This window comes from Callionymus lyra, chromosome 9 (genome assembly GCF_982586985.1).
Source record: "Callionymus lyra chromosome 9, fCalLyr1.hap1.1, whole genome shotgun sequence".
NCBI classification, from domain to species: Eukaryota; Metazoa; Chordata; class Actinopteri; order Syngnathiformes; family Callionymidae; genus Callionymus; species Callionymus lyra.
This window is the reverse complement of record NC_141826.1, coordinates 9,618,541-9,634,000: the sequence shown is the minus strand read 5'-3', so window position 1 is coordinate 9,634,000 and position 15,460 is coordinate 9,618,541. Positions and strand designations below refer to the sequence as shown.

Here is a 15,460-nt window from a genome sequence, read left to right as displayed (position 1 = left end):
AACATTCCCAGTTCCACACTCCATCTTTCAGAATGTCCTTTAGCAGCTCCGAACAACTGTAATCTGTGCCAGAGTAACAGAGCGTTGCCCCGGCAACCGCAGTCCTGCTGCCATGGCAGCTGTAGCCGTGGTGAATGCCAGCGTGGACAGGTGTTGCTCTGGTCTTCACGACGCTTTGGGTCGCTCGACCCCGGCTCCCAGTGTCACTACACATGTGGAGCGTCGCTAACAAGCGTCTTCTGACAGCCTCGTTAATTGAAACATGAAGCAAACGTGTTGGAGATGCTGTTCAACGGGGTCACCTCTGTCAATGATGGCGTAGATTACCAGAGTTTCAATTGGTATTTTAACATGTCTTTATGTTTTCTTAACCATTTTAAGCTCAAATAATGTACTTACCTCCACCATTGAGATATATTATACAAGAAAAAGACGAGTGCATTGTGGATATGTTCTAAATGACCATCTGGATCCACAAATAAATTGAAGTTTTGTCTCGATCGATGGTGCAGAATGAGCTGTTCTCTTTCTCTAGTGTCTTGTGGAGATCACTTCAGCGACCTATTGTCCCATTAACTCATAGCTTTAAATAACCTCTAAAAGGGTTTTTGAATTATTTAATAAAAAATGCATATTTTTTCAATGTTTTAGGCCTTCATGGAGGTCGGAGCTTCAAAGTGATTTATCAGTTACTTACCTTAGAAGATGCAATTCTTTACAGACAAAATCTGTTTATGGAAACATATTAATAATAATACATTTGTCTTTTGAACTTAAATTATTTTTTTCCTGAATAAAATTTAATTTCTTCTTGTCATCATTTTGTTTATGATTAGGTTTTCTGTGCATTGACTTTTTGAATAATGTAGTACTTTAATGTGAATGTATTAAGAAGTAACTCTAGTAGTTATACTTTTATATGTAATTCAAGCCTCAAAATATCCAAATCGCTGGAATATAAATTGACTTATTTATCACTGTATAAATAAATCCTCTGTACCTCAAACCAAAAATTATTTTCAGCACTGCTGAGTCACACACACAGCTTTGTGTCGGAATATGGAAATAAATAAAATTTGATTTTATAAAAAACATCAAGTAACAACTGTGTTATTATTCTGTTTACGAGAGTCACAGGTGTATCTCTGTTTAATAGAATGTTATTTAAGTGATTTAAGTTTACTTTGTTTCACTAAAGTTACACCAAATTAGGATCCTTGGCAGAGGTATGCACTTTCTCACTGCCTCTCCAGTTGATACCAGTAGCATATACTCCAACAGTTTTTGTGTGAGTGCGTCTGTATGGAAATTGAATCATCTCCACTATATTAAGGTGTTGGACTGCAGGCTAATAGAAAGGCTACTCTGAAAGTCAAACATGTTCTCATTACATTATGATCCCGGCAGAACACGGAGGTCACCACTCAAAAGGAAAATTGTCAGAAGGGAAATGTGCCAGTGGAACGTAGCCGCGGCCCGAGAGAGTGTCCATTTACAAGTACAAGGCATGAAGAAGAGCTAGTTTCTATTACTAAGTCAGTGTTGTGAGGCGAAAAATAGTCTATTTCAAGGCTCACTTTAAGTAACGTGAGTCACCGGGTCCTCCAGGCCGCGTACATCTGTGTCTCTTTATGTAAAGCCTCGCTCGCCTCGCGCTCCGGCTCCGTCACGCTCGTGCCGGCCCCGGAGGGGGCAGGTCTGTGACAGGTTAGGCGCTTTGGGTATTGGCCATCATCTCTGTCTTTTTCCTCTCCCGGGAGCATGCCGGCCCCTCACAACGTGACTTCAATCTGTTTGGTAAATACTGCGATAATAATGCATCACCCATCGCCACAAATAGCTTTGGCAAGATAGGTTTTGCTGTTGACATGGGGGGGGGGGAAAGATTCGAGCATGACAGATTGTGTCGGTGCGTTGAGAGGCAGATGTACAATGAATAGAAATGACGGAATATATAAGACTCGTCTCTCGCTGCTTTTAAAAAACACCAGGAGTGCATTGATTAACCCCTGGAAACCATATCAACTTCAGCTCCTGCACATGACACTCTCATATACACGCTGGGATTTGGAAAAAACGTGAACATGATTAAGATCTCTGAATATATATATATACATTATATTTCACACTGAGGCCACAACCAGCATTTATTCATGCCTTCCTATTGAAAAAGTTTACAAGAACAACTTGACAAAATGTCATTTTTAATAAATCACACAGTCAAAGCTTATGAAAATGTTCACTTTGTAAACGCAAACACCAAAATAGCTATTTTCCTTTTTCTCTGAACAATACATAAGCTACAGTGCAGCATGAAAATGATAGTACAGGGAATAAAAACTGATTTTAAAGTTTTTTTTACTTGGATTTTTTTCATTATTTCTTTCAACGTGAAGCCATTTTATTGAAGAAGATGTTCATGTTTGGCTGTGACAGAGTACTTAGCTTCTCCAGTTATTTAGTACATTTAAAAAATAATAATAATAATAATTTCTGCTACAATAAGTATCCAAATGCATGTAAAATACATGTTTTTCTAATTCATACAATGCAAATAGTGAAAGTGAAGTGAAGTGAGAGCAACTTAACAAAGCTTGTTTGTAGTTTTTTCCAGCATTATTATGAGTCGTATTTTAATAAAATGATTTATTCCATTTTTGTTTTGTTGCCCTGCACATCCTGGAATCAAATTGTGATTCTTTTCAAATATTAACATTTATATTGAAAGAAACACTTTTCTTTAGCTTCTTCTTTTTTAACTTAAATCCCCTTTTTTTTTCTTCTCTTGCAGTTTGCTCCCAGTTCTCCAAGGGTGTTTACGCCATCATCGGCCTCTACGACAGGAAGACGGTGAACATGCTCATGTCCTTCTGTGGCGCTCTTCACGTTTGCTTCGTCACTCCTTCGTTCCCCATCGAGACGGCCAATCAGTTCGTCATCCAGCTGAGGCCGGAGCTTCAGGACGCTCTGGTGGGAGTGATCGAACACTACGGATGGAACAAGTTCGTCTACATGTACAGTTCAGACTCAGGTAGGAATCCGAAGATATTCTTCTACCTGCTTTAACTAGTGTGATTATGAACCGTTCTGTCCTTGATTTGATGTTTATATCTTCCAAAATGTTTACCATTATTGTCTCATTTCCTGTTTTCAACATTGAAAAGGTTTGTTCTTTAGGGAAAATTTAAACGCCATAGGAAAGCGTAAAATGTGAGCTTTTCACTTGTCGTATTTGACGGCCATTACACAAGACACAAGCATTTCTTTTAAACCTTAATCTTTGTTAATTCAGTAACTTCTGAACAGTTGTTGAACTTTTTGTCTTTTCTACGTGAATGCTTTCTCTGCCTCAATTACTGTTTTTATATGCATTTTTTTTTTTAATTATTACCTAGTTTCTGTGGGTAATTAAAAAAAAAAGTACTATAAAATGTATTACTTTAATCCAAATTTATTAAGAAAATAGTTAAGTAAAGTTTCATTTAAAGACGAATCAAACCTTTTAAAATGTTAATATGTTATCCTTATCATTGATATAGATGTATTTGTTCATCAATCTAAATCACCACTTTTTTCAAAGTTTACGGTAAACTTTAGCACGACACACTCAGCTGCTGTATAAAGTTCACTAAAAGGTAAGTAAGTAAAGTTTATTTGTAAAGTGCCTTTCTAGACCAGGGTCTCAAAGCGCTTTAACAATCAAAAACAATATGCAGTTAAAATATATACTTTCAAAGGCCAAGACACATAAGACAAACACAGGAGTCCCAGAAAGTCAGGAAAAAGCCTGAACAAATAAGAAAGTCGGAAAATGTTTCTTGAAGGAGTCAGTAGATCATCAAACACAGAGAGAGGAAGATCGTTCCAAAGCTTAGGAGCAACAGCCTGGAAGGATTTCTCTCCTCTGGTCCGGAAGCGTGTGCGAGGAACTTACAAGTGTCAAAAGAGCTCTTCTGAAGTAGATATTATATTAAATAAAACATAAATTATATACATTATTTTATTTTTTTCTGTGTATCTCGGTTTTAAATCCTGGTCCCTGTACCTGCGGCTGGAAACCATTCTTGTACGTAATTGCATTTATAATCAGATTTTAATCGTCAGAAAAAAAGGCTGTGAAATGCAACCACAAGTGTGAACTCGAGAGTCTCTGCTGTAATGTAATTCATGAAGTGGCTTTCAAGATACTATTTTTATCAAGGTACATTGAAAATACAGAATTAAATTGACGAACCTGGTTAGGGCACAGACTCCAAAAATGTCTATGTCTTCTTGACAATTCTTTATGAGACGAGCTGAATTGTACCATCCAAGATGAATTCAAGAGACACTTAAATCAACACATTAGTTGCCCTTTAAAGACAAGAGAGCAGTGCTTTGAGCAGGCTGCCATTAGTCGTCCTCGTATCGCCATGACGACAGCAAAGGAGTTTAAATCATCCGCACTGTTCAGCTTCCAGCAGCTTTCCAGATCCTGAAATGATGGAACATGAGCATCGAGCGATGACGGGCGACGGATAAATCCCTCAAAAAGCACAAAAGATTTCGACTTTCGTTTAGCTCCCGATCGACGTTAACCTGCTATTCGCCGCAGCTCTTTTGTCAGAGGCATCGCAACGCTCTCCGAGTGTTGCAGTTTGAACATCTTGATTACGCTCACGTGGAGGCAGACGGAAATAAAGAGCAGCACCTGCTGCCTTCACATCCCACCTCCCCCCACTCCAGCGATACGGTGGTCCCAGGTGTGTTCAGACATACGCTCGGTGATGACTATCAGGGACGTCTCACCGCAACTTCTAACATAACCAAAAAAAAATGTCGTGGATGAGTCATGACGGAGGATGTTTCACGCTGGACATCAGCCTCATTAGGCCACAACGTTACGCGTGTCCACTGTAATATCTCAATTATACACTCATGAAGTGTGCGTTTGTGTGTCACTGCGACTGAGGTCAACTGCCACATGATTGAGTGACGGTGAAACCCGTCGTACTCTGTTGCCTGGAGACGACTGCAGTTGCCCTGTGTCAGGTTTATTTTGAGCCTTTCAAGATCAGTGAGTTCAAGGCATATATATGTTGGTTGATCTGACGTTGACTTAAACAAGAGAAATCAACAAACATGTGTTGGTTTTTTCAAGGTTATGATTAACATTTTAATCATCAAATTAAAACGATTACGTTAAGTTCAAACATATGTAAACTACAGAAAACAGAGGGTTCTCATTTGTCTTGCCGAGGTTGTAGGAGTTAAAATATCATTAAGGGTCTTTTTCTTGAGTGAGAAAAATACTGGCCATTACCACCATCGCTTATTTGGTCACGAGAGGCGGGAAGTGACTTAAAATAACAGGATTGTATGCAGTACCAAGAGTGTCATAATTATTTAATAAAAAGAGAATAAAATACAATAAAAATACTTTTAAATGGATATAGATAAACTTGTATAGATAGACGGATACTTTAATGATCCCCCCAAGGAGTTATGTTGTTGTACAGCGGTAATAACCCATCCATACAAACATCATTAAATACGTGTAAAAACAATAAAATAAATACAGGCCAAAATTGTAAAAATACACAAATACATGATTCACAAGTTACCAGCGAAGAGTAAAAGAGGGAGATCTGTTGTAGCATCTATGAGGCAAAAGGGAAATATATGTAATTATATAAATAAGAATCCAATTTATTTTCTTATTTGAAAAAAAGTTGTTTCATTAAAAGCAGCGGTTTAGATCCATTTTAATAAGTGTATCTAATAGTTTTGCGCTATTGCAATTAAGAAACAAACAAAATAAATCTTCTTGAAACAAATCATCTTTCAGACACTGTTGATGTATGACTTAATATTTCCCTCCTCATCCGACGATGACAGGAAAATAGATTTGATTGCCTGTCCGACCCATTTTAAAGAATATTCCCGCAAATGGATTTTCAAAGTGTCATTTTCTTAAACTCTCGACGCCTCATCCAGCTGTCTTTATGTATCGCCTGTGGCCAGAAGGTTGGCTCCGACAGCCAGATTCCATTATGATATTATTATTCCGGGGCTCCCTGAGAGGAGTGTATCTTCCTCACTGGCTCTGATTTATTGGGCAGCATTCAGCCACAAAGCTACATTTAAAAGGCGAGAGGCAAACGTGGAATGAGAGAAGTGGAGGAAGATAATAGGTATTGGATCCATCTTTCTGGCTGCAGCCCAGCTCTGTGCCCGAGTGATGGGAAGTTTAGGTTCTCTGTGCGATATTTATTAACAATTTACAGACAGGCTTAAAATGATGCTAAAAAATGAATGGAACACTTGGAGCTCTCCATGGTGCTGAACTCACCAGGACTCCACCACCTGTAGTTCAATTTAGTTAATACATCTGTGATTACAAACATCTTTTAACATTTTACATTGGTAACATAACGTTTTAATTGTATTAGCATGTAGGCTACTACATTTATATGAGGTTTGAATTTATTTTTCATACCTGGGTAAAGTCTGGTATGATTCCAATTTGATTCAATAGAATTGTTGTTAATGTTTCTATGAACATTATTGATCTCAATTAATGGGATGTAACACATTTGTCAAGTGACAACAAAACAACAACGAATAAGAATAATTTATTGAACTCTTATCTCAGGGTCAAGATGACCAAAAGCCCTGAAATCAAAATGTAGTTGTTTTATCCCTTGTGTTTGGGTCAAGCTGAACAATCTCCACCACCGCATATGCCTTTATGGAAGGACCTCCGGGTAACCTTGACCCTGAGATAACACAAGGGTTTTTCAGTGTCTTTCCTAAACCAACATATATTTTTTAAATGTAATAAATAAATGAATGTTGTAAATTTCTAAGGGAAAACAAGTAATAACTGGAACAAGGTGACTTGTTGACAAGGTTGAATCTACAAGAGCGCATCCTATTTAATCTCTCCGGGTCACCCTGACCCAGAGACGACAGAAGGGTCATCTACGCTGCAAGCTCAACAAAATATATTGTCTCTGTGGTTTTCTCTTTATCAAACACCTCAAATTCCTTTTTTACTCTCATTGGAAGTCTCCGAATAGAGTCAGATTTGAGTTTGAGACCATATTTTAGATGACGTAAAAGTAAAAAAGACAACATGAAAATGAAATAACGTTCTTCATTCCAACTGTATTTGAGAAAAGAAGAGAGCATTTAAAAAATGTAAATTTAATTTATTTGTCAGGCACATTCAACATCCATCAATCAAAGAAAAAGGAGATTTTTATTTGTGTACTGAGTGTGAAAAGCGTCAATCAAGCTCTTCTAAAGAATCACTAAAATAAACGATTGTGTTTCCCGTCGTTCGTTATTTTACCAATTACTGTTTTTCTTATTCACCTCCTCTTCTCGCCATCCACTCGCCCCATTACTCACATGCATTGTTGCTGCATGCAAAGGTGAAACGGCATCCATCTTTGCATCCCTTAATGAGCCTTTGTCGAACAGGCACCGGGAGTTGCCGGGAGAGCAGCTGGTGAGCATTCAAATAAGGCCGAGCAATCATCCTTCCAGGCTGCGACTGCCGTCCTCATTCTCTGACGACGTGTCTTTGTTCTCGATGGAGGAAGAACCTTTTGCATAGAACGCCCGAATGTACCCGTAGAAATAAGCTGCACATGCAAACGTGAAATTCCCGTGTTTGACAGACGATGGCAGGACGAGCAAACACGGATCATGTGTTGGTTTACATTGCTGGGTTTTTGTAATTGCCGCTGTTTACATGCTTTGTTTGCTCAACGGCTGAAGTGGGAATTGGCTCATTCAAACGGCTCAAGAATTAATATCACGAGTCGTGTTTGGATTTATAAAGATTTCCAGCATCAGATCACCAAAACTCTTGACAACTAAACGCCTCCAATGTTGTTGTCGAGAGCGGTTGTATTGTGTACACGGTGTTGAGCTGCTGACCTTCTTCTATTAAGCAGCCATTCTCAACTGATTATTACGAATTCACGCTAATCCACCGGAGCTAATAGGCATTCTCTATACGTGACCTGAGACTTCCACCTCAACTCCCGTCCTTGTAAATCTAGCTGGTGATATACCTTATAATCCCATCACTATAATATGTAGGGTTGTCATAGGATAGGTTGCCAGGATACCAGAAATTCAGTAGTCGATGCCAATACATTATTTAGATACTTTGATACTTTCAATACCATGGTTAAAAAAGAATAAGCATTTACTTTGAAGTACACAACTTTATTAAAAAAAGAGAACCAACAATCAATTATATTACATTCAATAAACGAGTGGTGATAGTAACATTAAAAAACAAGCGTTATTGTACATTCAGTGTTGAGCAGCCTTCAAGAATTAAAAGAGATATGATGGGTATCAGGATATAAAAGCAACAATACGATATTTTTTATATGTGTATTTACTTCTGAAACAACTAAACATTTCCTTTAATGTGTCCTTTTAAAACCAAAAAAATGTCAATCAATACATTGTTTTACAGTATAAACAAGGATATATTTGGAGTCCAAGTACTTGATTCACAGTACATATTTCAGCTACAACTTCATCAAGTCATGCGGTCTTTAAATTCTAAAACATCAATAATCAGATACAAAAGCTGCTGGAAGCGACTGTATCCTCTCGTCCTCAGCAATCACAGGGATCTTGCAGGATTTCATTGCTGTGGACGTAATGACTGCTGCCATCTAGCAACCGCAGGTTTAATTGCAACACAAAAATGAACAAACGCAGTGATTACTTGCATGTTCAACAAATCAAATTGTATTAGACACACTTTATTGAAATGTGAAATATTTAAAAAACAAAAAACAAACAGACTAAACATATTATTTCAAAGCAAATCATTAAAAAAATGTGGATACAGTCGCTACAGTATTGTGAAAACTTATTTTCGATGCATCAATATTTTCACAAACTACACTTCAGCTTGACTTTTTACCTATTGCCGTAATCAAGATTTGCATAAAAGTATTTTATTAATAAATACACTGTAATTCTAAAATGGAATATGGATAAAAAATGTGTAGTTGAAATCATTAAGGGTCCTGAGCATTAGAGGGATTAGAGATGCCTTCAATGACCAGGCAAAACAGAAGTTTCATTTCTAACGTAATTTCTTATCAGACAAAATGATCTGATATCATCACCTGCAGACATGTCCTCACCTCCACTCTCCTCTCTGCAGGCCTGTCTGTGCTGCAGAAGGTCCTGGACACGGCGGCAGAGAGAAACTGGCTGGTGACCTCGGTGAACGTGGAGACCATGACTGAGGCGTCCTTCCTGAAAGTGTTCCAAGATCTAGACAAGAGGAAGGAGGGTCAGATCATCATCGACTGTGAGACGGAGAGGCTCACCGGCATCCTTAAAAAGGTACTTACGCATCGCAGTGGTCGGTCATGGCCTCTTTGGTTCATGATCAAATGTAAAGAAAGACAAAAAAAAGGATACAAGTGTCGGTGGAGACAGATTTTGAATCGTGTAAATATTTGGCGACTGTATCTGCTCAGTCGTGTCGGTTCTTTTAAGAAGATCTCAGCTCAGGAACTCACAATGAGTCGGAGGATGGTATAGTGTTGAGGATTAACGCGCGACAATACAAGAACAAAGATGATTCTTCTGAATGGATCGTTTACCAGTGACTCTTTAGTTCTTGCGTCAGAGTGCGGGGCTTAGAATCTATTCTGTTTGGTCTTTATTGTGATGCAAAGTTATTTTGTGAACGACACATTTGATAGATTATGGGATGTAATGTCAGAGATTGGAGTTTGAGTCAATTAATTACTTTCTTATAATGATTATTTCCTCAAATATTTTTATCGTTAATATATTTTTTAAACAATGATGCCGTTAAACATCCTTATTATACATGTATATAACGTTGGGAAATACAAATAAATATATAACATAGTTTTTATTTGCAATTCAAATAAAAAAACATAACCAATGTGACAGAAGATTTACTTCAGGTAACAATAAGTGCTATTTAAATATTATTATAATAAATCATGTAATTATTTGATGCAATGCAGGCCTTCATTCAAAGCAAATATAAATATACTTTATATCTTTTAAATATCCTTTTAAAATATATAAACATTTACTATTTCATCATGTAAAACCAAGAGAAGGAAAAGAAGAAAAAAGAAAAAAAAAAGAAGAGCTTTAATATGAGGGGGAAATAAAAATGGAACACTCGAGTTTAAAAATATGAACTTAGAAGTTTAACTTCTGTATACGATGACTGTATAAAATAAGATAAAATCTATGAACATTATTTGATATACAATTGATGTTATTTGAAATATAGATTAAAACGACAAAAACAAAATACTAAAATGTGTATCTTTACCATGTTTTATTAAAAGATGATTGATTGATTTATAGTTTTAATTCGACCTTCTGACCTCATCAAGGTCACTTGAATACAGTGAAGGGCCATGCATTAGCATTGGAAATAAAGCAGACATAGACAAATCAGATTAGTTCAAAGATTCCATCCATTAAACTCATCCAAGAAAAATAAGTAGGATTCAATTGTGAGTGCAAAAGCCATTAATGCTAACCTGATTTTCCAACTGTATAAACCACCTGCATAAAGTATTTATACTTCAATCTTTTAATCTATTATTGGATTGAATTACACAGATTAATCTAGATTTTTATTATTTTAATTCAATTGTGTTTATGAATGTATTGTTTTTTGTTAGTATATATTTATTTTTTTGCTAGGGATTATTACTACTTATTCAATACAATTTAAATTTTTATGTATTTATTGTTTTACTTTAAGCTAAATAAAATTTGCTTGAAATATTTGACAACTTATTTTTATGATTTCCTTTAAAGCGAGGCTCCTGGCTTAACTCTTAATTGTCCCAGTATATAAAGTGGCTGCTTAGGAAATGTAATTGTCCACCTCTGGTATAGAGTCGTAAAAAGAGAGTCATTTTCTATTCAAATATTATGTTGATAATGGACGAACTACGCGGGGAGATTAATATTTGTTATTAGAAAATATGATGGACCCCCCCTGCAGGCCGGCCTGGCGTGTAGGCGGGGACTATTGCTTCGCCGGCGACTGTTATTGATGGCCTGATGTCTCCAGTTAAGGTTATTGCATCAGTCCTCCGCAGTTTACAGGAGCAGAGCCGGAGAACTTTTCCATTCAGACAAGCACCATCAATCACCCGCATCTGCCGGCTGCCTCCAACAACAATATCCAGCATAACATAAACCCATAACACCTCTGCTTCTCCTGCCCTTTAAACCCGCCTGTTCGTCTCATTTATCTCGTCCAGTACACAGATTCTCCCACGATAATGTCACTGACAGTATCCTGAGGGGTGACTTTTCATATTCGCTGGATGTTGATACGGTCTCTGAGGAGAGCATTCATCATGACTTGCTACTATTGTCTTCCCGGGAGATGAGAAAGTGACCCTTTTTTTTTTTCTGGTGAAGATGAACTCTGAGTGACTCCACCATTCTTGCATGTTTAATAAAAACCACCACCGGCAGCCCAAACATATCAATATGTCGGGCTACACTAGTGAGATTTTCCCCGTCAGCGCCGGGTGAATTGGTGTCACAGTTTGTGTATGCTCACTTGTGGTGCTTTCGCCAGAGGCTTGGCCGCCGGGTCCGCCTTGCGCTGGGGTCACCATTAATAACAAATGTCACCTTCTGTCACAGCCTTCAGCGTCATTAGATCTGCACACACTCGCTTAACAACAACACGGAGAATGGAGGTCCAGGAACTGAACGTACTGGCTCTTTAAGTGATAGTTTCACTCATTTTCTACTCACCCTCATGTCGACTAATGGTTGGGGTTTATTTTCAGTGTAATCTGTTCCTTTTTAGAGTTAAAGGCAAAAATGTATGTTCATTTAAATGTAGCGACCGAAGCTCATGTTCTTCTTTCTCCAAAATGACTCGCTTGCAAACATCTAAATACATCCATAGTGCTCTTCTGTAACGTCCATCTTGTATTGAAGCCTCAACATGAGAAATTTATCTGGAAAAAATGAAACAAATCTATAATTTAGGTTTGTTTTATTGAACGTTGCTAGGCTAGCTGCTTAGCAAGCTTCATCTTCATCCAAAGAGATCATCCAATTACCTTCACGTCTATAATGTTCAACTTGTATCAAAGCCTCGACAAGAGGAGTTGTTCCAGATTTTTTTTTTTACAAGTTTATATTTGAAGCTTGTTTTTAGCTAACGCTGCTCGGCTAGCTGCCTAAATCTTGCGCACTAATGATTGCAATGTGTTTGAATGAGGAAAGGTGTAAGGCGGGAGCTGATAGACTGGTGAGAAAAATATGCTTTTAGCAGGAGTCATCCGAGGCTTCAATACAAGATGGACGTTACAGATGAATAACACGGAGATATTTGGATGTTTTTAAGTGTCTTTTTGGAGGAAGATGAACCATAGCTCCAGTCGCTCCATTAAAATGGCCTTGCATGTTTGCCTAAAAAGGAACAGATTACTATGACATAAAGGTGAGTAGAAAATTAGTGAAATTTGAATTTTTTTTCACTTTAACTAGATCAGTTGAAATTATTATTATGATGACCGAGGACACGCCCCCAGACAGAGCTCTAATGTTATAAAACGAGATAAAAAAAGATAAATTGTTTGTTTCTTTCTCAATCGAGCATCACATTTGTAAAAGTCAACATTAACATCAATAATTAGTTAAAATAGAGACTTATTACAAGAATACACAACACACACAAATTCAGCATTCTGTTATATCAATAATTATCAAAATGACACAAAATTTAAATTGAAAATTGTGTTCAGTGAAGTAGAAAATTCTATAAAGAATTAGACGGTAGTTCAAGCACAACATTTGTTTTGTGTACATTATACATTATCAAGTGTACGACTTTATAAAACGTATAAACCAAAGTGAAAGATGAGGTTGAAATGATGATTGAACAAAAGATGGGAAAAAAAAAATATTGAATGTGAGATCTCTTGTTTTTTTTAAATAGCAGTGTTAGATAATCACTGGAAGCGTCCTGGAATTTTGTGTTCAGCCCGTGTGAGGTTGTGTTGTTCTTTTCTGGTAAGTGGGTGTCTGGACCAGCACCACAAAAACAAGTGGTGCAAGTTTTCACAGAAATAATAGAGCGGGGGTCAATTTAGTAGCTTGACTCCAGATAGGAGTATGTAGGACGTCGTAGCTCAACTTCTGACTATTTTAGAAACTGATGTTTTTGATCATTTTTGGTCTAATTTTGGAAACCGCCATGCATAAATAATCTCATTTGAATGAGACAAACTCAAGAGCTACACCTCACTGTGGCATCACTTTTATTCAAATCTGTAATATATCTTATATACAGTGTATCTATTTGATACATTACTTGTAAACGTGTACCAGGTTTTATTGAATCAGTAGATCCAAGCCAAGGCTTCTCAAAAACGGACTGTATCATGATACAGTGTTTTCATTGTGAAAGGCCACTAGATGGCACTCTAAGTTTTGAAAATGATACCTGGTTTAATTTAATAGTAGATAAGAGCAAATATTAAAAAGCAGAGAGTGCTATTAAGTGGCCTTTCAAAATTAAGCTACTGTATCATGATCCACCGTATCACGAGGCCTCATCAAACCATCACTACTGAACACTAGTACCATCTGCTCTCATTCAACTCATTTGAATTTTACCACTAAATATAAAAATATATATCCAATGATATGGATACAATAAATGTAGTAAAGTTAAGTAAAAATACATGGTTTTTCAATGACACTAGGTATATTTATTTCTCTATAAAAGGTTTCTCTGTTCTTACGTCCGTAAATGGACCGTACATTTCCACTCTCGCGCTCGCACCAGCTCACGCACATCAACACAAATTGACCCTTTAGCTTTGCTGCCACAGATGTTTACCCTCCATTTGTCTTGTGTCTTATAGATTGTTGAGCAAGGCAAGAATGCGAAGAGTTACCACTACATCCTGGCCAACCTGGTAAGTAACGAGGACGTCTTCATATGTTTATCGCGGTTGTGATTCTACTGCATTTTCTGCTTTTACTAAGTAAAACTAAACGTATGTATCTTTTATTCTTTACACATCACAAAGAACTTACATTGATTTTTATTAAAACAAAACCAAACTCTGGTTGTTTTAAAGCCTACTCCTCCTGGCTAAAACATACAAATATAAAGGTCAGGGCAGATGACACTGGCTTGTGGGGCAACCCTTGACAGGAAATTAAACACTGTAAACAAGAATATGACAAACTATATCTTTTTTGCTGCCAAACATTTACCTCATTAATGCAACAAAGCTTGACCTTTTGACAATGGTAATGAAGAAGCTGTGCAGCAGGAAAAAAATGAATGAAAATAAATCTTGAGAGCGTTTGTGTTTCTGAAATGTTTGATATCTCTGCCTCATTTTCAGGTATTTATAGATCACGTTGATACTCTAAATATATTATGTTCAACCCAGGGATCAACAAATTAGCAGATGCTTTACACCATTTTTTCTAAACTAAGTGTAATTAATTAGATTAGATAGATTTTATGAATTCCTCTGAAGATCTCATTCGCTAATATTAGGTTTCCAGTTCACAGCAGACGATTGAAGGTACAAAAGTTTCATAAATAAGAATATAAATAGTAATAATAAATAAGTTCTACCTAACCTAAAAAGCAAGAACGAGAACAAAGTGCAAAGAGATAACAAAGTGCAAATATACAGTATATAGATTAACGGAAATAACACAAAGAGGGTAACATACAATGGATGGATGGATGGATGGATAAACTTTATTGATCCCTGTGGGGTCTCCTTCGGGAAATTGGTTTTCCAGCTCACGGCAACACAGACAATGGATTCATAAAAATAAGAACAACGTGCAATAAAAAGAACAACGCGCAAAGATTAAAGAACATAGATCAAAGAAAAATCACACAGAGAACGGATACAAAGATTAAAATCGAATACATCATCAGTACAAAGATTAACATGGAATACAACATTGTAATCAAATGGTCTTCCATTGTTTTGTAGATAGTTAAGGCCAATTTCTTTTGGTTTTAATCCAATTTTACAACATCTTTTATGGTAATTATTGGTTGTTTTGTTGCTAAAAATGTGTAAAAAGCTAACAGTGCTCATCGAAATAAGAAACATTAAAAACCATGGAGTATTTTTAAGAGACTCTTGTCTTGTTGGAAGTGACCCAAGTGACACAAAGTGTTGGTGGAACTTCAGCAGATTCATTTAAACTGCCCTTTTTTAGGGGGGGGGAAGGGGGTTTAGACTGTTTCCAACTTCTGCTTCCATCGCACGATGACTCAGCTCACATTTGGCCATATCGTCATGAGCGTCACACTTGAGTGCTGAAGAGTAAAGCACGACAGGGCAGAGGGTGACGAAGTGAGTTATCACTCGCAGACGCACTCGCCGACAAAGGTCAGATAGCAGGAATA

The 15,460-nt window shown here is 37.1% G+C and overlaps 1 protein-coding gene across 3 annotated transcripts in view; it reads left to right on the top strand.

The window, feature by feature from the left end:
* The window catches only part of gria1a (glutamate receptor, ionotropic, AMPA 1a), a 92,220-nt gene that overhangs the window by 20,734 nt on the left and 56,026 nt on the right, over positions 1-15,460 (top strand). For all 3 annotated transcript variants that reach the window (XM_087799626.1, XM_087799624.1, XM_087799625.1), the window contains exons 3-5: positions 2,792-3,031; positions 9,188-9,372; positions 13,935-13,988. In XM_087799626.1, the coding sequence (XP_087655752.1) occupies positions 2,792-3,031; positions 9,188-9,372; positions 13,935-13,988 (479 nt within the window). The remainder of the gene's footprint in view (positions 1-2,791; positions 3,032-9,187; positions 9,373-13,934; positions 13,989-15,460) is intronic.